The following is a 27,549-nucleotide window of genomic DNA, read 5'->3' as shown; positions in this document are numbered from 1 at the left end:
GCAGCTGCAAAATACTTCTGGTTTAAATGTTATTGGGCTTTTTAAAAAATTATTTTAACTGTTCTGTTATGTGTGTTTGATTCTAATGTAAATGCTCTGAGCCACTTTGGGGAGGGGGGATAGAAATCACATGAATAAGGAATAAATAAATAAAAGAAATATGGGTTTCCCCAAGCTGCTGGGCTGGCTTAGGCTACCCAGTGAGTTCATGCAAAGCTGGGCTAGGCAACATGTGTCTCTCCAGATGTTGCTGAACTACAACTCCTTGTAGTTCATAATAATTTGTAGCTGGGCATGATGGGAGTTGTAGTTCAGCAACATCTGGAGAGCCCCGTGTTGCCTACCCCAATATAAAGTTATGCACCCTGATGTGCAGCTCTTAGCCAGAGTGTGTTTCCCCACCAGCCGCTGATGATGATACGGACCATGGCATGGTTGGCGGCGGGAACAATCCGCGTTTCCTCTAATGAGGACTCTCAGATGTTGTGGACCAACTCCCAGCATCCCTGGCGGCGATGGCCCTTGGTTAGAGATTATGGGAGTTGTAGTCAGAAACAGCTGGGATTCCCTGTTACCGTTAAGACTGGGGGCAATCTGCTATCCCCACCATTATCCCAATCTGAGTTAGGGCTATGGTGGGGGCAAAGGGTTGACACTCCCCATGCCATGGTCCCAGTGCGGAGTGGGGGGGGAGAGCTAGTCTTGCACTAGCAAGCAAAGGTTGTCCCCTTTGCTAAGCAGGGCCCACTCTGGTTTGCATTTGAATGGGAGACTACATGTGTGAGCACTGTAAGATATTCCCCTCAGGGGATGGGGCCGCTCTGGGAAGAGCAGAAGGTTTCAAGTTCCCTCCCTGGCAGCATCTCCAAGACAGGGCGGAGAGAGAGAGATGCCTGCCTGCAGCCTTGGAGAAGCCGCTGCCAGTCTGAGTGTGGACAATACTGAGCTAGCTGGACCAGTGGTTTGACTCCGTATACGGCAGCTTCCTATTTCCCTATCTGGCTGCTATTTAGAAAGAAAGAAAAAGAGATGATATGCAATTGCTAAAAGTATGGTTCCAAGTTCGCTCCCTGGCAGCATCTCCAAGATAGGGCTGAGAGAGACTCCTGGCTGAAGCCTTGGAGAAGCCGCTGCCAGTCTGTGAAGACAATACTGAGCTAGATGGACCAATGGTCTGACTCAGTATATGGCAGCTTCCTCTGTTCCTATGACCCTTTAATAGCTTTAAGAAGCAAATTAGACAAATGTGTGGAGGGGAGTTATTAGCCAAGGCTGCTAAATGGCTGTTAGCCTTGACTTAGCCATGCTAGCTCAATGGACCCTCTGAGTTCAAGGACAGGCTTCCAGAGCTCTTGCTGGGGGACAAGGGAAGAGCTGTTGCCTTCATGCCAATCAGAGCCACCTGGTTGGCCATGTGGGAAGCCGGATGCTGGTCCAGAGTCAGCAGGACCCTCGTACATTCTTAAGCCAGTGTGTCAATGTGCTTGGACATACCAATCTGATTGTGTGTGTGTTGCCTTTTTCTAGGTTGCTCCACTGTTGTCCAGCAAGCGAGAAGACGGGCCACCCCCTCCTCCTCCTCCAAAAGCCAGGAAATCCAGCATCCTTTCTTCTGACCAGGGACCGCAGTGAGAACGCCACACCTCGGACACATTCTCCACTGTCCCATCTGCCTACTTGTTTTTATGCATTTCCCAGGGATCTCCTCCAGCTGGAAAGAAATGACTCCACCCTGCCGTTCCCTTCCTCTGCACAATTTCCCTTTGGGCCGTGCCAAAGCAAGCCATTTAAACTGTGGCGAGCCTTCCCTATTTTCGTTTCCAAACTTCTGGTTTTCCTGGTTGAGTATTAACACTTCACATCAGAGCTTCCAACTGGCACTGGATACCAAAAGTCCGGTCATCTGACCCCTGGGACTACTGCCATCGATCAAGCAGCATTGATGCTCAAATTCTCTTCAATAGATGCCTGGTCTACTGACATGTGAGACTGATCTTGGTCATTAAGCAGTGGCGAATTCACCCCCTGTGAAGGACAGCTGTCGATCCCTTCACTGCTGCAGTGGATTAACCTGAGGAGTTCATGATACCAAAAGCCTGGTGAAAAGAAAACCTAGAAGAAACCTGTGATGGGCTTTTAATCCGAGGTTTGATCCTCCCTTCTGTCTGGAATTCCGGTTCTAAGAACATAAGAACAGCCTTACTGGATCAGGCCCAAGGCCTATCTAGTCCAGCATCCTGTTTCACACAGTGGCCCACCAGATGCCTCAGGGAAGCCCACAGGCAAGAGCTGAGGGCATGCCCTCTCTCTTGCTGTTGGTATTTGGCGGCATCTTGCCTCAGAGGCTGGAGGTAGCCTATAGACACCAGATTAATAACCATTGATATACCTGTCATCCATGAATTTGTCTAAGCCCCTTTAAAGCCATCTAAGCTGGTGGCCCTCACCACATCCCCTGACAAAGAACTGCTTAATCAATTATGCGCTGTGTGAAAAAGTACTTCCTCTTGTCAATCCTAAATTTCCCGACCTTCAGTTTCATGGGATGACCCCTGGTTCTAGTGTTGTGAGAGAGGGAGAAGAATTTCTCTCAGTCCACCCTCTCCACTCCATGCATAATTTTGTACACCTCAATCATGTCTCCTCTCATTAGCCTCTTTTCCAAACTGGTCTTGCACCAGCTGCCTCAGTCTGTGCACCAGAGGTCTCGCTTGGTGAACGGCCATCAACGGGACATGCTCCAGTTCAGAGCCCTCCTCAAGACACACAAGAATGTTCAGGATTGGCTGCTCCCATTGCAGGCAGTAAGAAGCCTCGGGATTGGCCAGGTGAGGTCTAATATAAATTTAGGAACCTGGCCTTCTGCCTTTGCTTGGTTCACTAATCCACGGCTCCCTGACTTGAGGGACTCCAAGCTGACAACCTCAATCCTGGTGCAGCTGCCCATGGCCTGTGCCTGGCCCTAACAAATTCAAGGAATCACACCATTGGCTTCATTTCGTGCCTAGATGCTTTGCTTTATTGTATTACAATATCGGAAGATTCTTAGCTGGATATCCATTGACAGCGAGGAGAGCATCATACCTATGCTTGGACCAACTGTGCCCTGATCTCAGTATTTCTCCGTGTGTGTCACCAACACTGTAACTTCTGCGGTGGATTCCTCATTTTGTTTTATGTGTCTCCAGACATTGTGCATAAACAGGGTTAAGTGCACTATAATACCACCTTTTTACTTCAAGCATTGATGTCCATTTTTTCCCCTTGACATAACTGCTGGTTACCTTAAGACTGATCTAAAGGTGTAATTATCTTGTGAATAGTTCATTCAGAGGACAGATCACATATGATGGTGCTTCTTAGTACTGCAAGCCAAAATCCATTAGCCAAGACCTGTCTGCCATTAAGATGTCCAGTTGAACTCTTCACTAAGCCTCAAGTGTACATATAGTGATGGGTCCTCCTGACCTGGACTTTGTCTACTTATGAAAATGCTTTGTCAAATCATGCCTCTGTATTTCTTTTGGATTGTACCAGAATCTCAGGGCCCAGCCCTTCGAGGCCTCAGAAATATGCCAGAAGCAATCCAGATTGTGAGATTCACTTCATCTTTGTCCATTTTAAATTTGAGTTAAGAAGTAGCTCTTGGGTTATAAGTTTAAACAAGGTATGAACCACTCTTTTGGGATTATGTGTAGTCAGGCGTACATTGTCAAAGTTCCTTATCAATTGGTGGTGTTGATCCCTCCCAAGTCCACACCCCAGGAGCACATCAGAAGGTTTTCACCAACTTTCAATCCCAAGGTTGCATAATTGCCCTTTGAAATAGAGATTGTATAGATCTTGGGGGCAAAAACAGGCTGCTTTCTTGTGACAGCAATAGCTGCAGCAATGGGCACAGCCCCTGAAAAGACTATCATTCCCTGGAGCACCCATGCAACTCATGGGGAATTCTCCAGGGGAATTAAAGCAGAAAGAGATATTTTAAAATTCAAGTTGCAGAAGTTTTTGCTTACTCCCTTGCCACCAGTTATAGGAAAGTGCCCAGTCCTGTAAATACCAGTACTTCTCTGGGTGGGGGGGTCAAAGCAAAGTTTCAGAGAGCTGAAGGGTTCAATCCAAAGCAAAGCAGGATACCCGCCCCCCACCAGCCAAATTAAACAACACACTCCTCTGAAGCACTGAGATGGTCCATGAATTGAAACAGCGCTTCACAAAGCCCAAATAATTAGTAGAGTTCTCAGGTGTTATTTTGTATATTTTGAGCATAAAAAGTCGAAAATCAGATCCAAATAGGGTGATTGGCGAGAATAATGAAAGGATGATATTTGAGGGAAGGGCAGGATGTTTACAGCCTTGATTATCATTCCTTAACTTTGCACTGTTTGTTCAAAAACCAATAGTAATCATTTAGCGTGCTCGGCTTCTAAAGTCTACATTGGTTTTCTCAGCTCAGCACCTTTTAGATTGTCGGTTTTCCAGACTCTTCCATATGTGTGTCTCAGCTTTAACACCTCAAGTTATTCCAGTCTTGCTCTCCTGGACCATTATGGCTGGGGATGATGGGAGTTGTAGTTCAGCAACATCTGGGGACCCAGGTTTAAGTATTTGACCTACAAGGCGGAGATTGCAGTATCAGTGTTCTGCTCATGGTAGCCTGTAGACTGGAGAAGCTATTCATGTGTCCCATTATAAAATGGTAGCCATTTTCTAATACCCCTTACTTGAACTTCTTTTCCTCTCTTTGATCTGCCATTCATTCATCAGCACTTATTACTTCTTTCAAGGAGCTAGCGATGGTGTACATGGGAGGGGAGCTGTTCCACTGTGTAGCACCCAGAAACCTGTGAGAAGCCATAGCTCAGTGGAGGAGCCCATGCTTTGCATCTAGAAGGTCCTAGGTTCAGTCTCTAGCATCTCCAGGTTGTGTGTGGGTGGGTTTGTTTGAGGATAAGTTTGAAGGTGATGGGCAGGACCTCTACTTAAGAACTTGGAGTGCCACTACTAATCAGAAAAAAGTAACACTGGTCTAGATGGACCATGAGTCTGACTCGGTATAAAGCAGCTTCATCTCTTTTAGGGGTGGGATTGTAGCTCTGTAGTCACACCCATGCTTTGTCTGCAGAAGGTCCCAAGTTCGATCCCTGGAACCTTCCATGGCAGTCAGTGTAGATCAGGGATTCTCAATGTTGGGTCCCCAGATGTTGTTGGACTTCAACTCCTAACGAACAGCCATTGGGGCAGGGGATTATGGGATTTGAAGTCCAATAACATCTGGAGACCCAACATTGAGAACCCCTGGTGTAGATGATCATGACCTAGATCAGCCAGTGGTCTGACTTAGGATAAGTGAATTTCATATTGACTTTGGTCAAGCTGAGACACAGTGACCAACACCCTGACTAAATTTACTAGAGGAATTGCAGTAGTTCTTTAGAGTAACTCCTGAGTACAACTACTGAGTACTTTTGTCAGGATGTCAGCCAGTGACTTGTCCAGGATTACTCACTACCCTTCATGCCAAAAGGCAAGTAGAGCCAGCTTCTGTGATGGGTGAGATCCTGTCCTACACTGTTTATTTCAGTCCTCACACGCACCATCATATTGAATTCATTCACACAAGCGGAAACTGTGTTCTACTTGGGTTTGGGTGCTGTGTGTGCTCCCAGTTTTTGGTTGTATGGAAGCAAGGTTGGAGGAAAAGCTTTCCAGGTTTTCCTCCTACCTTGCTTCCACACAACCAAAAATTGGGAGCACACACAGCTCCCAGACCTGGCAGAACACAGTTTTGTTTGTATTGTGAATGACCTTATTGTCTCCTGGGCAAATTGGACATATATGTATTCATAGGTAGAATTCTGAGCCCCTGCAGTGATCTCTCTCTCTCTCTCTCTCTCTCTCTCTCTCTCTCTGGTGTGCACAAGTATAAACAGACTGTTTATCGCACGATTACAAATGCAGTGCTTCACCGCCTCATTCTGTGAAGCGCTCAGGTCCATCAGACGGCCATCTCTTGGCACGTGCTTCTTCTTGCTGCTCTGCTCATCCCCTCTTTCCCAGGCCTTTCCTGAAACTTCTGCTTGACTGTGGACCGAACCCAGCCTTCCTTCTGTGATCCAGGTGGCTTCAGAAAACACACGGCATCCATTAACAGGATCCTCTTTGAGTCGCATCACAAAACAAGCTGTCGATGTTTTAAAAGCCACGCCACAGGGCCTCCAGCTGTGCTAGTTTTGGTGCACACACACGGGTCTTTTGTGCTACTGCCTTCCCCTGGGGGAAGCCTTCTTGGCCATCTTTTACTTCCCCTTTTGGGACCCGTGGCAGATGGCGTCAGCTCCACATTAACGTTCCTGGAGATAGATGCTTCCTGACTTGAAAACCTCTGGGTTTTCTCAACTGTCTTCTTCCTGCCATCCCAGACAACTTCAATGGTAGGGGAAAGCTCTATGCCCTCAATACCTTCCTTAAACAAAATCCAACAATAACTTTTGAAAGGAGGAGAGCTGGTCTTGTGGTAAGGTAAAGTGTGCCGTCAAGTTGATTTCGACTCCTGGCACCCACAGAGCCCTGTGGCTGTCTTTGGGTTTACCATTGCCTCCTCCCGTGCAGTCTGAGATGATGCCTTTCAGCATCTTCCTATATCTCTGCTGCCCAATATAGGTGTTTCCCATAGCCTGGGAAACACACCAGTGGTTGATTTGATTTGAATCAGCAACTTCTTGCTCCCTAGGCAAGTTACTTCCACACTGCACCATTAGGTGGCTTAAAGGCAAATTGTGCCGTTGAGTCAGTGTCAACTCCTGGCGCCCACAGAGCCCTGTGGTTGTCTTTGGTAGAATACAGGAGGGGTTGACCATTGCCTCCTCCTGCGCAGTGTGAGATGATGCCTTTCAGCATCTTCCTATATTGCTGCTGCCCGATATAGTACCAGCGGGGATTCAAACCAGCAATCTTCTGCTTGTTAGTCAAGCATTTCCTCGCTGTGCCACTGAATTGCCCCCTTCTAGTAAGCAGGGTCTACCCTGGTTGCATTTGAACGGGAGTCTACATGTGTAAGTACTGTAAGATATTCCCTTTAGGGGATGGGGCTGCTCTGGGAAGGGTATCTGCCTGCTTGCATGCAAAAGGCTGCAAGTTCCCTCCCTGGCAGCATCTCCAAGACAGGGCTGAGAACGAGACTCCTGCCTGCAACCTCAGAGAAGCCGCTGCCAGTCTGTGAAGACAATACTGAGCTAGATAAACCAATGGTCTGACTCAGTATATGGCAGCTTCCAATGTTCCTAATTCACCCCAAAGTCCCTGTGAGCTATCGGGGAACACTTTACACACAATTCAGGTTTTCTATTGCATGTTAGAGTGTAGCCCAATTTATATCCGGGGTTAAAAAAACAACCCAACACCCACTTTTCTTCAGTTTTTGAGGGCACCTTTGAACTCACAGTAAAGCCTGCTATCTGGAAAAGCTCCAGGTAAGGCTGGGAAAGACTCCTGCCCTAACCTTGGAGAAGCTGCTGCCAGTCAGAGCCGACAGTCCTGAGCTAGATGGACCAAGGGTCTGACTCCGTATAAGGAAACTGGAGTGTTCCTATTTCTTCCCTTTCTCTCTTTCCCTTTCCCCCTTATGTTCCTCCTTTAAAAGTAAACCCCATGTTTGTTGTCCCTAATGCAAGACAACGTAGGCCAAGACACAGTCCAGTTTTGAAAGGGATCTCCCCCTTGCAGTCCATTGACACAGTTCAGACTGTGCAATGATCGCGGCATGGCATTTCAGCAGCAAATACCAGCTTCTCAACCCCATGTCTGCTGCCAATGTGCAAAGCAGGTTTTTTTTTGTGGGGGGGAGATTAATTTGAGGGGTGAGGAGGTACATAGAAGGAGAGTGCTTCAATCCTTCCGTATGTGCTGCTTTTTTCTTCTGCCACCCTATCCTCACACTTGGGGGCTGTCAGATGACACATCAAATGTGTGATCAGACTGTAAGATAGTCCTCTCCAGGGGATGGGGCCACTCTGGGAAGAGCACCTGCATGCAGAAAGTTCCAAGTTCCCTCCCTGGCAGCAGCATCTCCAAGAGAGGGCTGAGAGAGACTCCTGCCTGCAGCCTTGGAGAAGCTGCTGCCAGTCTGGGTAGACAATACTGAGCCAGATAGACCAAGGGTCGGACTCAGTAGAAGGTTCTGTGCCAATGTATTCCATGTTCCAGAATGTTCATTCCATTGCTAAAGTGGGGTGTGTGTGTGCGCACGCGCTAACTTGGTGTGCCATTTCAGTGGCATAAACTGTAATTCACTTAAAATTAATTGTGCAGATGCCGACATTTTCTTGGAGGAATGGCTTGCTTCAAGAACTATTCTATAGCCTCAAGGTCCAAGCTAATATACCCAAAGACTTCTTCATTACTGTTGAGAGTTGAATGTGTTCCAGTCTCTATCTTTCCATCATTGTTTTCACCAGTTAGCATTGTTAAAGTTTATTTTTCAGTGCGTGATTTGTTGCACCAGACTGACTTCCCTTATTTATTTTTATATCTATAAATGAAAATATTAAAATGTTGATTGTCAATACATGTCATTGTCCTCTCTTTCTGGGGTAGGGGGAGGATATAAAAACATTCCACAAAAGCCACTGCATTGTTTTCAGAATTTGCCTTTATTTTTACATTTCTATCCCACTTTCCCTCTGTGGTTATGTTTATCCTCACAACAACCCTGTGAGGTAGGTTAATCTGAGAGAGAAGTGATTGACCCAGAGTCACCCAGTGAGATTTGTGGCTGAACAGGAATTTCAACTTGGGTCTTCCCAGTCCTAGTCCAACTCTCCAACCACTAAACCATCCTGGCTCCCTTTATTAAAATACACAAGCCAGCAATGTGATTAAACTCCTAAAAAGGCTAATGCAGTATTGGGCTGCATTGACAAAGGCACACTGCCCAGATCATGAAAAGTTCAGCTCCATTCTGCACCAGTTAATTATAATTTTTATAATTCTCAGTTTTTAGCTTTTAGAATAACTTAATTTGCAACTTAATTCTGATTGTGTTTTTAGCCTGACTTTTAACTTGTTTACTTAATTTGGTTAATTTTTTCTATCTATCTATCTATCTATCTATCTATCTATCTATCTATCTATCTAATTCTCTAAGGCGTACCTGTGGCTAATACCGTGCATGGCAGTTCTCACGAGAGTTTGCGAGCAGAAGCACCATGGTGATTGGGCAGTGGGGATTCCATATGCAGATAGGGAAGAGTGCACGACAACCGAGCCTCCCTCATTGTCGGCACCCGGAGCAGAGCCCCCTCAGATGACCTCGTCAAGCGGGCAGCAACCCTTGGGAGCTGGCGGTACCTCAGGTATCCTGGGCCCAAACTGTTACGGGCTTTAAAGGTCAAAACCAGCACCTTGAATTGGACCCGGAAACGAACCGGTAGCCAGTGCAGCTCTTTCAAAATGGGTGTGATGTTCTCCAGAGAAAACCCTAGCTGCCGCATTTTGCACTAGCTGCAGTTTCTGGATATTCTTCAAGGGCGGCCCCACGTAGAGCGCATTACAGTAATCCAGCCATGACGTGACTAAGGCATGGGGTAATTGTGGCCAGATCTGCCTTCTTGAGAAAGGGACGCAGCTGGCACAGTAGCCGAAGCCGTGCAAAGGCACCCCTGCCCACCGCCTCCACCTGAGCTTCCCCCCAACCAAAAGCCCATTATGGGTCCCTTAGAGCTTCCTCCCATGTGCTGTGAATTTGGTTTGTATCAGATGTAACCACAAAGGTTGTTAGAGGTGAATACACAAAAGCAGGGGCGTAGCTAGGGGAGAGGGGGCCTCTGTTCACCCTTCTCCCCAGTAGCCCCTTGGAGTGAGGGAGATAATGAAGAAAATGGGGAGGGGAGGAGCTCGGGGGGGCCCACGTTCTTTGAACCCATCCGCTCAGTTACAGCTACACTCCTGCACAAAAAAGATGGTGATCTCATAAGTCGTCTTCCCTTTTGAAAAGTAATAGGCTAAAAGACTTGATTTTATTTTTATTTATAGATTGATTTATTATATTTTTATACCACCCAAAGCTTATGTCTCTTAAATCTTAATTTTAGTAGATTAAAAAAATAGTACTTTCTTTTAGTAGATGAAGTTTAAACAAGTTGTTCTAGTAAGAACTAATCTGCCCACTTTCCTTTCACGATCCTGACAACTGGACTACATTTGGTTCAAATCAGTTAGGTGGTCCACAGTTAGACCTCTTGCGCACATTCACGTGTCCGCCATCTTGAATTGGGCTGGATGACGGACACACAGAATGCCAGGTGATCTCATAAGCTTACTGGAAAGTAGACTAAAAATAGACTTTTAGTGCTTTTTTAAAGTAGAAAAACAGACTTTTCTGGTAGGCTAAAATATACTTTTCTCTCTTCATCCCACTGACCAGCAAGGCAACATCTGAGGCTAGTGTCAAGTAAGCAGTTTAAGACTTTATTGGTGATTCGGCAATTTATATGCAGAGGTTCCATTAAGAAAGGTAGATTCCACCCCGCCCCACCAGTATCATTTACATCTCCGTTAAGATCTGTACATTCTACAACACAGCTGAGCACACATGTTGAATCTTATGGGAATGGCAATGGCTCTGTTTCTTCCTTGATGTATTAAATCTTCTTCCTCCCAGTCTCTCCTTCAATGAGACTTGCCTGAAAAACATAAGAAGTTGTACATAGACAGCAGATGGAGATGATGGGAGTTGTAATCCAACAGCATCTGGAGACCCAATTTTGAGAACCCCTGGCTTTAAATGGTCCAAATGGTTTAAATTCTCATCCCTCTATTTGTCTTGAACAGCGGTATATAAATATTCATGGTCCTCCTCCTTGTCTTCTACTGTCGCAACTCTTGGTAACTGGGAGACTGATCTGTATGAGTTTTTGTCTGGCTAATTCCAAAGCAAAAGTGTAGGGAAGTTCAGTATCTTTTTCCAGTAAAATTTATTTACTTCCAATATCTTTATTTCCAAAAAGTTTCAAGTTGCGTATCTTCACAATCTCACACTGATCCTATTAATTTATGTATTTTTTGTATGTATTGTTTCATTTCATTTCATTTATTTATTTAGTTCGTAGACTGCCCCAAACTTCTGTCTATTTGTCTTGTCAACACTCATACTGTTGCACAACAATTGTGTGGGTGCCGGATAGATAAACATATATGTTGTTACATTCATCGTATCTGTCAGTTACAGACTTGCAGTTGTCCTGCTTTCCACTCAAAAAAGAGTATTGCCTGGAATGCAGAAGGAAGACAATATACTTTCTCTTCCGACAACCCTTTGTTGCTTCCCTTGCATGTTTATCTGCCACTGTCTTGGATTTGCTTTGTCCATCTAATCTTATGGTCTTCTCCTTATCTTGAGTTTGATTAGTTCACTATGTGCTGTGCAAAGAAGTACTTTTTCTGTGTCCTGAATCTACAGGCACTCCGCTGGACTTGGGAGTCATTCAGTCTGGTTTTCTGTGCCCTCTATTCTTACAGTGAATAATGTCATAAGCCATTATGTCCTTCAATGCCTGTTATCTCCCCCCCCGCCCTCCCCCTCTCGGCTACAAACCTCCGAGCACTTCTCACTTTTCTTTGAAAGAAAGATGCTCCAGCCTGGTGCTCATTGGGGCCACCGTTTTCTTGTGTGGTGGCAAAAATAAATAAATATAAAACTATCTATCTATCTATCTATCTATCGATCTATCTATCTATCTATCTATCTAAAACAAACACCTGTAGTACACCAGGGCTGTAGCTAGAGAGGAGTGGGCTCCCTTGGGGCAGGCAATCTTTCAACTTGGGTCCCCAGCTGTTGTGGGACTACAACTGCCATCATGCACAATGCAGGTTTTGTGGCTATGGATAATGGGAGTTGTAGTCCAAGATCATCAGAGGGTCCCAGTTGGAAAACGCCCTGCCCCAAGGGAGCCAGGTCCTCTCTGGTGGGGAGCCCTGGTATACTACAACTTCCATCATCCACAGCCACAAAGGCTGGTATGCATGATGGGAGTTACTGTCCAACAACACTTGGGGACCCAACTTTGAATAATCCCTACCTTAAGGGAGCCAGTCCCTTTCTGGCTGCAGCCCTGGTGTACTACAGCTCCCATGATCCACAGTGGCCTCTGACCATTGTGGCTGTCAATAGTGGGACTTGTAGCCCAACAGCATCTGGGTTGGTCTGTCGAGCGCTTGCCTGAAGGGCTACCCTACGGCAGGGATTCCCAAACCTGAGTCCCCAGCGGTTCTACAACTCTCATCATCCCTGGCTATTGGCGGGTGTGGCTGTGGATGATAGGAACTGTAGTCCAATGACCCGTGCTAACTTGGCAAAGAGGCACCTTTTAACGTGGTGATTCTCTTGATTTAGCAGGGGGGAGAGTAACTGGCCCTCTCCACCCCCAGCACAGCATCCCTCCAGTGGCTGTTGCTGGTGTCTGACTTATGTTTCTTTTTAGACTGTGAGCCCTTTGGGGACAGGGAGCCATCTTACTTATTTATTATTTCTCTGTGTAAACTGCCCTGAGCCATTTTTGGAAGGGCGGTATAGAAATCGAATAAATAATAGAAAATAGAAAATAGAAAAAAAATCACAACATACAAAGATCTACAAATTGAAATTGAAAGGCTGTGGCAGAAGAAGACCAAAATAATCCCAGTGGTAATTGGCGCCCTGGGTGCAGTTCCAAAAGACCTTGAAGAGCACCTCAACACCATAGGGGCCACAGACATCACCATCAGCCAATTACAAAAAGCAGCTTTACTGGGAACAGCCTATATTCTGTGACGATACCTATAACAACAGCAACAACATTGACAATAAAATTCAGCCATCCCAGGTCCTTGGGAAGGGCTCGATGTCTGGATCAAACAAACCAGTCAATAACACCTGTCTGACTGTGTCGTCAACAACAACAACAACAATGACACCTGGGGCCCCAGGTTTGAGAAACTGGAGAGGAGAGCTGGTCTTATGGTAGTAAGCATGACTTGTCCCATTAGTTAAGCAGGGTCTCTGCCCTGGTTGCATATGAATGGGAGACTTGATGTGTGAGCACTGTAAGATATTCCCCTCAGGGGATGGAGCCACTCTGGGAAGAGCATCTAGGTTCCAAGTTCCTTACCTGGCAGCATCTCCAAGATAGGGCTGAGAGAGATTCCTGCCTGCAACCTTGGAGAAGTTGCTGCCAGTCTGTGAAGACAATAATGAGCTAGATAGGCCAACTCTGACTCAGTATATGGCAGCTTCCTATGCTCCTTTGCTCCTTCTTTCTCAAAGAACCAGAAGGAGGAGAGCTGGTCTCTGTGGTAAGCAAAGTAAAGTTGTGCCCTTGAGTCGATGTTGTCTCCTGGCAACCGCAGAGCCCTGTGGTTGCCTTTGGTAGAATACAGGAGGGGTTTCCCATTGCCTCCTCCCACGCAGTGTGAGATGATGCCTTTCAGCATCTTCCTATATCGCTGCTGCCCGGTATAGGTGTTTCCCATAGTCTGGGAAACATACCAGTCGGGATTTGAACTGGCAACCTCTTGCTTGCTAGGCAAGTCATTTCCCTGCTGTGGAAATGACTTGCCTAGGTGGCTTATTTCATATGTGAAGGTAGCAAGCATGACTGGTCCCTTTGCTAAGCAGGGTCCACCCAGATCTGCATTTGAATGGGAGACTACACGTGTGAGCACTGGAAGATATTCCCCTTAGGGGATCGGGCCGCTCTGGGAAGAACATCTGCAGGCTTCCTATGTTTCTTTGTTCCTGTTTACCAGGGTCCTTCCTACTGCTCAACTCTTATGAAAGGCCATAAGGAGACAAGTGTGGTGAGTCTCTCAGTAGTTGAGAAATGTCTGGTCAGCTTTATTGAAAGTGTGACACTGCAGAGGAAGACTACACGCTTCTGGCATCATCTGAGATCCTGGCTTAGAGTACATGAGTCAGCTTTCAGGAGACATATTAAAATGACAGGAGCTTGCAGGAAATAATCCACCAGTTCCTCACCCATTAGCTTCACCCCCTATAGCCAAGGCAAAAGCACTTCCAGAAGCCATAAGACAACCTTACTTTAGCAAGCATGAGCTGTCCTCTTTGCTAAGCAGGGTCCACCCTGTTTGCATATGAATGGGACACCATCTTCCCCTTATGGGATGGCACTAGTGTTCTCTCTAACAGGGAATCCCAGATGTTGACTACAACTCCCATAATTCCCAAGGAAAGGCCATCACAGCTGGGGATGCTGGGAGTTGTAGTCAACAACCTCTGGAATTCTTAATGGAGCTGCTCTGGGAAGAGTATCTGCATGCTTACGTGCAGAAGGTTCTAAGTTCCCTCCCTGGCAGCATCTCCAAGACAGGGCTGAGAGAGACTCCTGCCTGCAACCTTGGAGAAGCCGCTGCCAGTCTGGGTAGACAATACTGAGCTGGACAGACCAAGGGTCTGACTCAGCATATGGCAGCTTCCCATGTTCCTAAGGAGCATGGACAACTCTCTTCACTTTCCCCCATCAGCCACTTTTTGCATCATCTAGCATAATACAACTTTTGCATGACCTGAATTTTTGAACTGCACAGGTTTTGGGTTTGGTTTTTTTGTTTTGTTTTGTTTTGAAGAACTGCACTTTTATTTATTTGTGTCTGGCTGCACATTTTAAAAAACCTGATATACATTCAAGGGAGATTTGTGATTTAAATCTCAGGCTTTGAAGTGTTCTGATTGTTTGTAATACTACGTTCCTGCAACAGTGTGCAGGAAAATTTCGGAACGGCTTGTCAGGCTGTAGCCCTAAGTGGCCTGGCTTGTGGGATATATAAGGGAAAGTGTGTAGGCATTCTAAGCAGGCATTCTGTGGGCATTCTAAGCAGTTACTCGCTAGGAAATAAGTCTGCTTCCAGTTCTGGCCAACGAAAGGCTCTGAAAAACACTGGCAAGCACTAGGCCCTTATTTTTAAATATTGTAAAAATAAATATTTTGAATATTGTATTCCGGGCACATCCCTAGTTTTGAAAGAAATCCTGTGCTGAAAGAAATCTCATTCACTCACTGCTGTATCCCAGAACAAGCCGCAGAAACAAGAACAGCCTTCCCAAATCTCCTCTACCCTGCTCTAATACAGAGTAGAAGATCATCCCCACGCCTTATATGGCCATGTGAACAGGCCTAGTATTTTCTAAGATGAATCTGGCCCATTTTATGAATAAGTGTGGAACTGTCAAGCAAGCTTTCTTAATAAGATAAGCAAACTAACAACATTAGTTACCTTACATCTATAACTATGCAATATGTAGCATATTTCATGCTCCCCTAACAACGTTCTTGGCCACAACTTTGCTCTTCCAAACTCCAGTTGTTCTAGAGCTTCCCATGGTCTAAAGAGAGTTCACTTACCAGGGCTCCTTTCAGTCCTTGGAAGGTGAGGCGCTGATGTGGCACTGTGCATTCGAAGCGCTGCAACTCCCCCAATTTGTCCACCTCGTTTGCAATCTGAATGAGATGAAATGGCGTAGATGTAGATTAAGGGTTCCCAAACTTGGGCCCCAGATGACTTTAGTAGAGAATGCTTTCCCAGCATACTACAACTCCCATCATCCCCAGCAACAGTAGTACTCAGCATGATGGGAGTTGTAGGCCCATGACATCTGGAGCACCAACGGTCGCGGATATCTCACCCAATCCCTATGAGCCAAGACCATAGGAAGCTGCCTTCTACTAAGCAAGACCATAGGTCTATCTTGTTTAGTATTGTCTACATCAGGGATTTTCAACATTGGGTCCCCAGATGCTAGTGGCCTTCAACTCCCATAATACCCAACCAAAGGCTACTGGGGCTGGGGATTATGGGAGCTGAAGTCTAATAATATCTGGGAACCCAACATTGAGAATCTCTGATCTACACAGACTGGCAATGTCATCTCCAGGGTTGCAGGCAGGAGTCTCTCTCAGCCCTATCTTGGAAATGCCAGAGAGGGAACTTGGAACCTGCAGATGCTCTTCCCAAAGCAGCTCCATCCCCTAACTTACAGTGCTCACATGTAGTCTCCCATTCAAATGCAAACCAGGGCAGACACTGCTTAGCAAAGGGGGCAATTCATGTTTGCTACCACAAGACCAGCTCTCCAGTTCTTTCTTGCTGCTCCATAGGAAGCTGCCTATTGGTTGCTTTAGCTATGGGGAGGAGAGCTGGTCTTGCGGTAGTGAACATGAATTGCCACCTTTGCTAAGCAGAATCCACCTTGGTTTGTATTTGGATGGGAGACTACATGTGAGCACTGTAAGATACTCCCCTTAGGGGCTGGGGTCATAGCTCTGTGGAAGAGCATCTGTATGCATGCATACAGAAGGTCCCAGATTTACTCCCTGGCACCTCTGGGTCAGACTGGGAGAGAAATACTCAGTGGGAAGAGTAGAACCATGTGCTAATTGTTACCCTAACCCTTTTATTTATTGATTTGATTTTTATACCGCCCTTCAGCCATAAATGCAACAATGCTCTCACCTATATTCCATCTCTAAGGTGGGTCAGGATTGCCAAAAATCACTGTGAGCATTCATCCCTTGAAATGTTTCTGATGGCCCAAATATGTGGGTCTGGCTCATGGAATAACGACTTGCCCTTGAACCAAACTGGGCCCGGTTCAGTTCAGTTGGGCTCAACCTTGAACCGAACTCCCTGGGCTGGCTTCGGGGTTAAAATAGTAGTAGTAGAAGTTCTGTGTGTGTGTGTGTGTGTGTACATACACACACACACACACACACACACACACACACTTACCACCCTGCTGGTGGCCTTTGGGGGGTGCTGCTGTGGTTGCGGGGGGGGGGTCTCCATTGGTCCCTGCTCCCCCTGGTCTTTTTAGGGCCAGTTCAGCCAGTTTGGCCCTGGAAAGGATATTTAGATGCTGTGACGTGTCTACACCTACAAAGATTAGAATAGTTCAGACCATGGTTTTCCCCGTGACACTTTATGGATGCGAAAGCTGGACTTTGAAGAAACAAGACAGAAAAGGCATTGACGCTTTTGAACTTTGGTGCTGGAGAAGACTTTTGAGGATACCATGGACAGCCAGGAAAACAAACCAATGGATCATAGAACAACTCAATCCAGGATTTTTACTCGAGGCACAAATGACCAGGCTCAAAGTACCATACTTTGGACACATTATTAAAAGAGCCAGCTCCCTTGAGAAGGCCATGATGCTGGGGAAAGTGGAAGGAAAGAGAAGGAGAGGACGACCAGCAGCAAGGTGGATGGACTCAATTATGACAGCAGTGAATCAACACATCACTGAGAGACCTTCAAGGCCAAGTGGAAGACAGATCATCCTGGAGAGAATCTATCTATGTGGTCGCTAAGAGTCGACACCGACTTGACGGCACTTAATCAATCAGTCAGCCAGTTTATATTTTCAGCCCTCTGCCTGTTTGGCAGCCATTTTGAAGGCTGCCACACATGCGCACTGGCCATTTGCGTGCCTTGCGTGCCTGAACTACCTGGGCACACAAATGGCCAGTGTGCATGCACAGCGACCTTCAAAATGGCCACCACAAGCAGGCAGAGGGCTGAAAAGGCCTGTACATGGACCGAAACAACCCTTAAAAGACCGGGGGAGGACAGCAGGGACCGTTGGAGACCCCCCTTCATGGCCACAGCAGCACTCTCCAGAGGCCGCTGGACCGGGTGGTAAGTTTTGCTTTTAACATTTTTTTTTAAATGATTTTTGACCACCCCCCCCCCCACACACACACTTTGAGCTGGGCCAGAACCGACGAACTGGGGCCCGTCTCAAGGTGCACAGAACCAAACCGGACCCGGTTCAGTTTGAGTCCAGTTCAATTCAAACCAAACTGGGCTTCCCAATTCCGTACACAATGTGTGTGTGTGTGTGTGAGAGAGAGAGAGGGGGGGGGTACAAACAAGTCTACATATGGCCCATTATATGACGTTACCTTCAAGGCAAAAATGGCAATACATGATGAAACGAGCTTACCTCTTGGAAGGATTCAATCAGATGTTCCGCATCCCTCTTCCCTCCAGGTTGTAGGCCAAAGGACCAGTGTTGGCCAGAGCAGATTGCCACAGAGAGGACCATCAAGAAGAAACCTGCCACCAGTATCCCAGTCTTTCCCATCCTACAAAGATCCAGTGATGGTGAGTGGATATGGGGGCACCTCTGCTTATGCAAAAAATTAGAGAGAGAGAGAGAACAAACTACCTAGAACAGGGGTAGGCAACCTTGGCTCTGCAGCTACTTAGGCACATAGGAAGATGCCTCCAACCGAGTCAGACCACTGGTCCATCTAGCTTGGTGTGGTCTACACAGACTGGCAGCAGCTTCTCCAAGCTTGCAGGCAGCAGCCTCTCTCAGACCTATCTTGGAGATGCCAAGTGAGGAACTCACAACCTTCTGCACGCAAGCAGGCAGATGCTCTTCCCAGAGCGGCCCCACCTCCTAAGGGGAATTTCTTACAGTGCTCACTTGTAGCCTCCCATTCAAATGTAAACCAGGGTGGACCCTGCTTAGAAAGGGAACAATTCACAAGACCACTCCCACAAGACCAGCTCTTGTTGAACCACAATTCCCATCATCCCCGCCACAATTTATTTTGTCTGGGTGTGATGTAATTCAACAGCTAGAGAACCAAGGTGTCTTATCCATGACCTAGAACATCATTGAGACAATATATTGCTTGCTGTTCTGGTATATTAACATAAGGACATCCCTGCTGGATCAGGCCCAAGGGGCCCATCTAGTCCAGCATCCTGTTTCACACAGTGGCCCACCAAATGCTGCTGGGAGCCACAGGGCAGAAGTTGAGGGTATGCCCTCCCTCCTGCTGTTACTCCCCTGCAACTGGGACTCAGAGACATCCTACCTTTGAGGCTGGAGGTGGCCGATAGCCCTCTGACTAGTAGCCGATGAGAGACCTGTCCTCCATGAAGTTACTGAAACCCCTCTTAAAGCCATCCAGGCTGTTGGCTGTCACCACATCTTGTGGCAGAGAATTCCATAGATTAATTATACACTATGTGAAAAAGTACTTCTTTTTTTTTCCTGGACCTGAATTTCCAGAGCTTCAGTTTCATGGGGTGACCCCTGGTTCTAGTGTTGTGAGAGAGGGAGAGAAATTTCTCTCTCTCTGCTTTCTCCACTCCAAGCATAATTCTAGACATCTTGATCATGTCTCCCAGTAGTCACCTCTTTTCCAAACTAAGGAGTCCCAGATGCAGCCTTGCCTCATAATTACCTGATGGAGAGTAGACGAAATGGACAGTGTTGTCTTTGATGGAGTCTCTTTTGAGTCCTACCTTTTATACAAGCTGTAGAAGTGTCCTCTGCAGGCGGCCAGCTAATTCTTTCTGTCTCTTCTGCAGACTGTAATTTGTCATAATGGGGCTGGAAGGAAGGAAGGAAGTCATTGGGGCTTCCTTCTCTTATGGAGATAAATACAGCTAATCTCCCCCGCCCACTGAAACCCACAGCGGTGGCTGCACTTTAAAAACTGAGCAATTCCATCATTCCAGGGTGATTCTGTCATTTCTCGGAGGTGGGGCACTCGTAGATGTGTTGTGGACAATTTTGACAGGTTTCAAGGAAGGAATACATTTGTTTCTTTGGCAATGCATATAAGCTGGTTTGCTAGGGCCGTGTGTGTCGGAGCGTCCTTAAACGGGCTGGGTGAAATTGGGTCTCGGGTGAAATAGCAGAGATTTAACGAGATGTGTTTATTTATTTCTATTATTTATTTAACATATCTTTATACCGCCCAAAACATATGTCCCTGGGCGGTTTACAACCAAAAAATGACAACAGAGCCATTTTGGAAGGGCGGTATATAAATCAAATAAATAAATAAAATAAATAAACAGAAAAGTTTAAGCAAAACAAATAAATGACAATAGAGAAATTCAAGCATTTTTTTTTAAAAAAAAAATCACTGTGAGCATTCTGTAAGCCTACAGATTTTCCGCATGTCAAACAGTGTGCTTGTTTTTGCAGCTGGATTGGGATGGTGGCATGGAGGGAGAGAGGTGTTTAATCCTTTGTCCCTCCCTCCTCCCCTCCTCCCATGGTTCCAGTTTGTCCTTTAAAAAAAAAAGGCAAATAGCAGCCGTGGTGTGTGCTTGATTGTTGGGACTGTGGGGGGTAGAAATTAGAATTAAGTCCTCCTCCCTCCACAGTCACATAGGAAGCTGCCTCCTACCAAGTCAGACGATTGGTCCATCTAGCTCAGTATGTCTACCCAGACTGGCAGCAGCTTCTGCAAGGTTGCAAGCAGGAGTCTGTCTCAGCCCTATCTTGGAAATGCCAGAGAGGGAACTCGGTACCTTCTGCACAAGCATGCAGGTGCTCTTCTCAGAGTGACCCCATCATTCTTACAGTGTTCACATGTAGTCTCCCATTCAAATGCAAACCAGGGTGGACCCTGCTTAGCAAAGGGGACAAGTCATTCTTGCTACCACAAGACCAGCTCTCCCCTGTTGTCTCAATCAGCTGTGGCCCTTTTCCAGTCACTAGTTACTGAATAGAAATCAAGTATACTTTCCCCAAGGACATCCATCAAATAATATCTCATTAGACTCTGAGCATTATTCATTTTGGTTGAGTGACCAAATTTTATGCAGAATTGCATACAATTCTGGTTGCCACATCTAAAAAAGGACACCGTAGAACTGGAAAATGTGCAGAAGAGGGCAACCAAGATGATCAGGGGCCTAGAGCACCTTCCTTTTGAGGCAAGGCTACAACACGAGGCTATTTCATTTAGAAAAAAGACAACTGCGGGGTGACATTATAGAGGTCTATAAAATCATGCATGGAGTGGAGAAAGTGGATAGAGTACAATTTCTCTCTCTCACACAACACTTGAACCAGGGGTCATCCCATGAAATTGATTGCCAGGAAATCTAGGACCAGCAAATGGAGGTACTTTTTCACACAATGCATAATCAACTCATAGAATTCCCTGCCACAAGATATGGTGACAGCCAACAACCTGGATGGCTTGAAGAGGGGTTTCAGTAACTTAATGGAGGAGAGGTCTATCAAAGGCTACTAGTCGGAGGGCTAGAGGCCGCCTCCAGCCTCAGAGGCAGGATGCCTGAGTCCCAGTTGCAGGGGAGTCACCGCAGGAGAGACGGCACGCCCTCAACTCTTGCCTGTAGGCTTCCAGCAGCATCTGGTGGGCCACTGTGTGAAACAGGATGCTGGTCTAGATGGGCATAAGCATCTTGAGACATTTGTCTCTTCTGGTTGGCACTTCCTGTTACTCTTGTTGAATGCCATTTGGACAATCTGTGTTGGCACAACTTGAGTACATGCGTGTACTCAGTGTCACTGTGTTGTGCAATATGTCCATCAGTGTGTATATGAACAGTGTTTTCTGTAAGAATGAATCTGTTGCATTTGGTGGAGAAAGCAGAGGGGAAAGCCACATTTTTAAAAAGCCCTCAATCCTTCCAACCTGGGTAACTATAGACCTGTTTCTAACCTTCCCTTTTTGGGCAAGGTAACAGAGCATGTGGTGTCATCCCAGCTCCAGAGGGTTATGGATGATACAGATTATCTCTAGACCCTTTTTAATCTGCTTTCTGTCCTGGATATGGGACTGAAACTGCCTTGGTCACTCTAGTGGAAGACCTAGGCTGAGAGCTACTTAGGGGGACCGAGCTAGCTAGCTGTCCCTGTTGGTTCTGCTGGACCTCTCCGCGGCATTCAATACCATTGACCATGGTATCCTTCTGGACTGCCTCTCGAGTATAGGGATTGGAGCACTGCTTTGGAGTGGCACTAATTCTTTCTCAGGGGAGGGTCCAGAATGTGGTACTTGGGGACTACTGCTCAGCTCCTTGCTCATTGCCCTGTGGAGGCCTGCAGGGTTTGGTCTTGTCCCCCATACTGTTCAACATCTACATGAAGCCGCTGGGAGAGGTCATCCGGGGACTTGGACTGAGTTGTCAGCAATATGCGGATGACACTCAGCTCTCTCTCTCCTTGTCATCTGATCCTAGGGAGGCAGTGGATGTCCTGAATTGGGGCTGGAGGCCGTGATGAGCTGGATGTGGGCTACTAAACCTGGAGATTCAATCCAGATGTGCTGTTGGTCAGTTGGAGAGCCAATCAGGAAAAAGGGATTCAGCCGGTTCTGGATGGGGTTGCACTCCCCTTGAAAGAGCAGGTGCGCAGCTTGGGGGTATTACTGGAGCCGGCTCTGCTTTTGGAAGCTCAGGCGGAGGTGGTGGCTGGAAGTGTTTTTGCACAGCTTCGGCTAATGTGCCAGCTTTCTTGAGAAGGCAGATCTTGCCACTGTTACCCCACGCCTTAGTCACACCACAGCCGGATTACTGTAATGCGCTCCACTTAGGGCTGCCCTTGAAGAATATTTGGAAACTGCAGCTAGTGCAAAATGTGGCGTCTAGGATTTTATCCGGAGCTGCCTGCTGGGATCATAGTACAGCCATTTGGAAAGAGCTACATTGGCTGCCAATCCATTTCCGGGTCCAATTCAAGGTGCTGATTTTGACCTTTTAAAGCCCTTAACAGTTTGGGCCCTGGATACCTGAGGGACCACCTGTTCAATTTTATGGTTATATTGTACGTATTTTAAAAACTTTTAATTAGATTTGTATTTTTACATTTGTAATATTTTATTGTGTGAGTTTTATAGTCTTATATTATTTTAAATATGTTGTAAACCATCTTGAGATTGTTTTAATGAAAGGCGGTATAGAAATTTAACAATAATTATAATTATCCCCTGCTAAACTGGCGAAAAGGCACCTTTAAAGTTGTGGCTTTCTTTTATTTAGCAGAGGTGAGAGGAATTGTCCCTATTCAGTCTTGCATAGCATTCCTCCTTGTGCTTGTTACTGCTGTCTCTCGTGTTTCTTTTTAGATCACGAGCCCTTGTAGAACAGGGAACTATCTATTTTATTGATTGATAGATTGATTGATTGTTTACACAGTCAGACAGGTGTCATTGACTGGTTTCTTTTCTCCAGACATTGAGTCTTTTCCAAGGACCTGGAATGGCTGAATGTTATTAGCAATATTGTTGTTATTATTATAGATATTGTTGCAAAATATAGGCTGTTCCCAGTAAAGTTGGTTTTTGTAGTTGGCTGATGGTGATTTCTGTGGCCCCGATGGTGTTGAGGTGCTCGTCAAGGTATTTTGGAATTGCTCCTAGGGCGCCAGTTATCACTGGGATTATTTTGGTCTTTTTCTCCCACAGCCTTTCAATTTTGATTTGTAGATCTTTGTATTTTGTGATTTTTTTCTATTTTGTTCTTCTATTCTGCTATCACCTGGTACTGCTATGTTGATTATTTTGACTTGTTTTTCTTTCTTCTCGACTACAGTGATATCTGGTGTATTGTGTGGCAGATGTTTGTCTGTTTGTAGTCAGAAGTCCCATAATATTTTTACATCTTCATTTTCTACAACTTTCTACAACTTTTTCAGTTTTATGGTCCCACCAATTTTTGGCTACAGGTAGCTTGTATTTTTTGCAGATGTTCCAGTGTATCATCCGTGCTACCTTGTCATGCCTTTGTAGTCAGTCTGTGCGATCTTTTTACAACAGCTGATTAGGTGGTCCATCGTTTCATCTGCTTCTTTACAAAGGCGGCACTTGCTGTTTGTTGTGGATTTTTTGACTTTTGCTCTTATTGCATTTGTTCTTAGTGCCTGTTCTTGTGCAGCCAGTATTAAACCCTCTGTTTCTTTCTTCAAGTTGCCATTCTTAAGCCATTGCCAGGTCTTGGTGATGTTTGATTTTCCAGTTATATTGTGCAAATATTGACCATGCAAGAGCTTATTTCTCCATTTTTCTGCTCGGTTCTTGACGTTGTTGTTGTTGTTGTTGTTGTTATCGTTATCATTATTATTTGTAAACTGCTTTGAGATTTTGTTGTTGAAACGTGTTACATAAATATTAATAACACACACACAAGTGCACTTAGGTGAATTTACCCAGGACTCTGCCTATCTGTTATTTCCTTTTCCTCTTAACCCTCATTTTAGTAGATTAAAGTAATTTGCTAAAGACAAAAGACATTTAAGCAGGCTTCGAGTAACTTTGGAAAAGTGGGATTTTTGTTGTTGTTGTAATAACATCCTTGCAGGAAGGATTAATATGAGTCTCCAGCAGACAAATCAAGCTGTGAACACAATTTAGTTGCACATTTTTAAAGTAAGAAATTGTTAATGATGACGAAAGGTGAGTGAGTGTTCTTTGGCAGCTGAGATGATCTAAAATTTAGTTGTCACTGTCTCTGTGCATGTTGAGAAACCAGTGAAGGAGCTGGAAAGTCTTGGAGAAATGACTAGGACAGTCTATGGCCATTATTTTCTCTCCTTGTGGTCTTCTTTAATGTCCTTGGTAGGGGTGTGCACAGAAGTGTAGGGAGGCTGGTGGCAGCCCGTGTGTGGCCGCCACCATGGCCCCGCCCCCCACATCTGACATCAGATGCAGGGGGACCAGCTAGCCACACCCCTGTGTCTGACGTCAGACACAGGGGCGTGGTCTCCTTCCCAAATGGGACTGCGTGACCTCATTTGGATGGGAGATTGGCCCATGCTGCATTGGGCAGCACAGGCCGGAGTGACACTCTCTGCCTTAAAGGCAGGCAGAGCCGTTCCATCCACGCTGCCAACAGAGCGCAGGCCAATCTCCCTCCCAAATGGGGCCGCACGGTCCTGTTTGGGAGGGAGATCCATCAGCCTCGCTGTGTTGGCAGCGAGACCAGGAGCGGCTCTCCCTGCCTTTAAGGCAGGGAGAGTCACTCCGCCCACACTGCCAATGCAGCACAGGCTGATTTCGGTTCCAAATGGGGTGTGGGGCATGTCTGGGGCCATGCGGCCCCTGATTGGTGGTGGCCTGGGTTCTTTGAACCCATCCATCCAATTGTGGTTCCACCCCTGGGTGTGCACAAAACCAGTTTACCCAGTTCAGTTCAAGTCTGAACTGGACTCGAGCAGAACTGAGCATGTTTGGTTTTGCACACCCCCCCACAACCCCCCTGACAGCTTTAATTTGAGCCGCTTCAGCAATTTGAAAGTAAATAATAATATTTTTTTAAGGACTCACCACCTCCAGGGGGTTCCCCTTCCCCCCACCAGCCTCCCCCTGGTCTCAAAACAGCCTGTATCCTGCAGGTGTCCATTGCGCATGTGCATCACAGGGTCACGCAGGTGTCCATTGAGCATGCACTGCGGCCTCCAAATTGGCTGCTGCCACTACCCAGAAGCCCAGAGCAGGCCAAAAACTGCCTGAACCAAGCCATTTTGAGACCAGGGGAGGCTAGCAGAGGGAGAGGGAATCACTGGAGACCCTCTTCCTGCACCCATGGCAGAACCCCCAGGGGCGGTGAGTCCTTAAATTTTCTTTTTTAAGTTAGAACCCCCATGCTGGCCAGGGGGAGGGGTGGTCTGGCTTGTGGCCAGTTCGATGTTTAGCCCTCAAGCCCAGATAGTTCAAAGTCGAGCTGGTTCACACACCCATAGTCCTTGGTTGTAGCTCCCATCTGGGTCCTCCTCCCATAGCGATGGGGCTGTAGCTCAGTGGGAGAGTATCTGCTTCACATGTAGAAGGTCTCAGGTTTGATTCCTGGCATCTCCAGGTAAGGCTGGGTTCGACTCTTGCCAGAAACCTTGGAGAAATGCCGGCAGTCAGTCAGCCAATGGTCGGACCTTGTGAGCCCTTTGGGGACAGGGATGCATCTTATTTATTTATTATTTCTCTGTGTAAACCACCCGGAGCCATTTTTGTAAGGGTGGTATAGAAATCAAATAAATAACAAATACATAATAATAATAGGGCCAGTTGCTCTCCCCCTGCTAAATCTCCCCTTGCAGCCGATACGCAGTGTTCGAATCGTCCTCCAATTCAAAGGCAAGACTTGTAAGCTTTTAATATTCGTTATTGGATGCAGTTGTACACCAGGATCTGATCTAGGCCAGCAAGGCCTATGGGGCTGTCCCGTGACTCTAGAGGAAGCCTCTTGTGTGTGAGTGGACAATGCTGTGAGTATTCCAAGACATATGACTTCAGTCAAACAAATACAATTTCTACACATAGTTTAAGAAAATAGAATTCTTCAATACGATATTTTATTTTTCTGTCAAGAAAGAAGGAAGGAAGGAAGGAAGGAAGGAAGAGACCAAGGGGGAAAAAAGTCAAGTTGGCTTCTTCAGACACAAAAGCCCACCCGAGTCCTTGAGGAACCTGGAAAGAAGCAGCACCATCATTAATAATGCAGATCTCCCTGTCTCTCCCACTACGCTGTGGAAACTGCAACTGTAGTGTCTTTGATATTCCAGGTCCCCAAAGCCAGAATCAAAGCAGCTGCAAGGAGACTGCTTAAAATTTCTGGAATGGAAAGTCACAGTACCACTGCATGGATATCCTGAACCCCACCCAAGGTCATGCTGGTGAATAATATTCCTGCTTTGCTAATCAAGGCTGGGTTAGATCAAGTATTCAGACAATGTTGAACTTGCAGCAGTATGAAACACCACAGTGGCTGATAGTCAAATAATTTTCTCAGGAGTTACTCTAAAGGAGTAGCATATTGACCTGACTAGAAGGTGACTGAATTTGAGATGACCGCCTTAAAAAATAGAAGTTAACTTTAGGTTATACTTTTATTTACCCCCAAGAAAGAATTTTCTGGATTTAAGACAACCGCTAGGTATGTGCAAAACATTGAACTGAATCAATTCAAATTGGAATAGATTCAACTTGAATATGCTTGCACCGAATGGGATTCGTTCAAATCGATTTGAATTTGCCTGAACTAGAATTGAATTCACTGTGAATTTGATTTGAATTCTCCCAAATTTGAATCCCATTCTGTGCAAGTAGAATTTGAATCAGATTCAAATCAATCAAATTTTTGCACCTCCCTGATGACTGCCTAATTTCTAACATCAAGGAACTTGGAAAAAAACCTAGTCTTGGATTCAGGCAAGTAGAATACTACATTTCAAGTGAACTTCCTCTAGTGAAGTTAGTCAGGATGTCAGCCTGATAGTGTGTGCATGTGTGCATAAACTGTGAATAGCATCCAGACTAGTTATGACTAAGACTAGTCGTGACTAGGCACCACTAACTTAAGTCCCATTAATTTAAATGGGTCTTAGTCCGAATACTGCCTTGTAAAGGGAAATGACTTTCAAAGTTCTGAATGTCAAGGTTTCTCCTGCATGACACTGAAGAGTTGTTTTGAGGAGAATCGAGAGTTAGGGAACCCCAAATTATTTATTTATTTATTTTTTTTTTATCATCATCATCATCATCATCATCATTGCTGGATCTGGATAGTAGAAACTAATTTAACAGTTGGTCAGGTTCATATGAGTAGAAGTCGTTTCCCTTCCAGCCAATCGTAATGCTTTCAAACACATGAAATGGAAATTAATGCAGAGGCTTAACACAAGAAATCTTTCCTAATCGAAGATCCCACTTCCACCTATGGAAAATGACACATCTATTGTTGCCTGTAACTAAGATAAAGAAAAGGTAGGGTTGGTTGCAG

At 45.9% G+C, this 27,549-nt stretch overlaps 2 protein-coding genes across 5 annotated transcripts in view; one reads left to right on the top strand and one right to left on the bottom strand.

Moving 5' to 3' along the window:
• Positions 1-3,504, top strand: part of DOCK5 (dedicator of cytokinesis 5) — a 165,507-nt gene extending 162,003 nt beyond the window's left edge. The window contains exon 52 of the mRNA XM_053269060.1: positions 1,528-3,504. Within this exon, the coding sequence (XP_053125035.1) occupies positions 1,528-1,632 (105 nt within the window). The 3' untranslated portion in view covers positions 1,633-3,504. The remainder of the gene's footprint in view (positions 1-1,527) is intronic.
• A 6,942-nt stretch (positions 3,505-10,446) lies between these two features.
• The window catches only part of GNRH1 (gonadotropin releasing hormone 1), a 19,148-nt gene continuing 2,045 nt past the window's right edge, over positions 10,447-27,549 (bottom strand). The window contains exons 2-5 of one of the 4 annotated variants that reach the window (XM_053269087.1): positions 19,318-19,405; positions 17,999-18,140; positions 15,399-15,494; positions 10,447-10,682 (exon numbers count right to left, since the gene is read on the bottom strand). In XM_053269087.1, coding sequence (XP_053125062.1) covers positions 10,641-10,682; positions 15,399-15,494; positions 17,999-18,139 — 279 coding nt within the window. In that variant the 5' untranslated portion in view covers position 18,140; positions 19,318-19,405 and the 3' untranslated portion in view covers positions 10,447-10,640. Of the gene's footprint in view, positions 10,683-15,398; positions 15,495-17,998; positions 18,182-19,256; positions 19,406-27,549 lie in introns of those variants that run through there. The other 3 variants (XM_053269086.1, XM_053269084.1, XM_053269088.1) reach the window with 3 other exon arrangements.

The sequence above is a fragment of the Hemicordylus capensis genome, chromosome 8 (assembly GCF_027244095.1).
Source record: "Hemicordylus capensis ecotype Gifberg chromosome 8, rHemCap1.1.pri, whole genome shotgun sequence".
Lineage (NCBI taxonomy): Eukaryota > Metazoa > Chordata > Lepidosauria > Squamata > Cordylidae > Hemicordylus > Hemicordylus capensis.
Note: the sequence above shows the minus strand (reverse complement) of the source record. Positions and strands in the feature narration are given on the sequence as shown.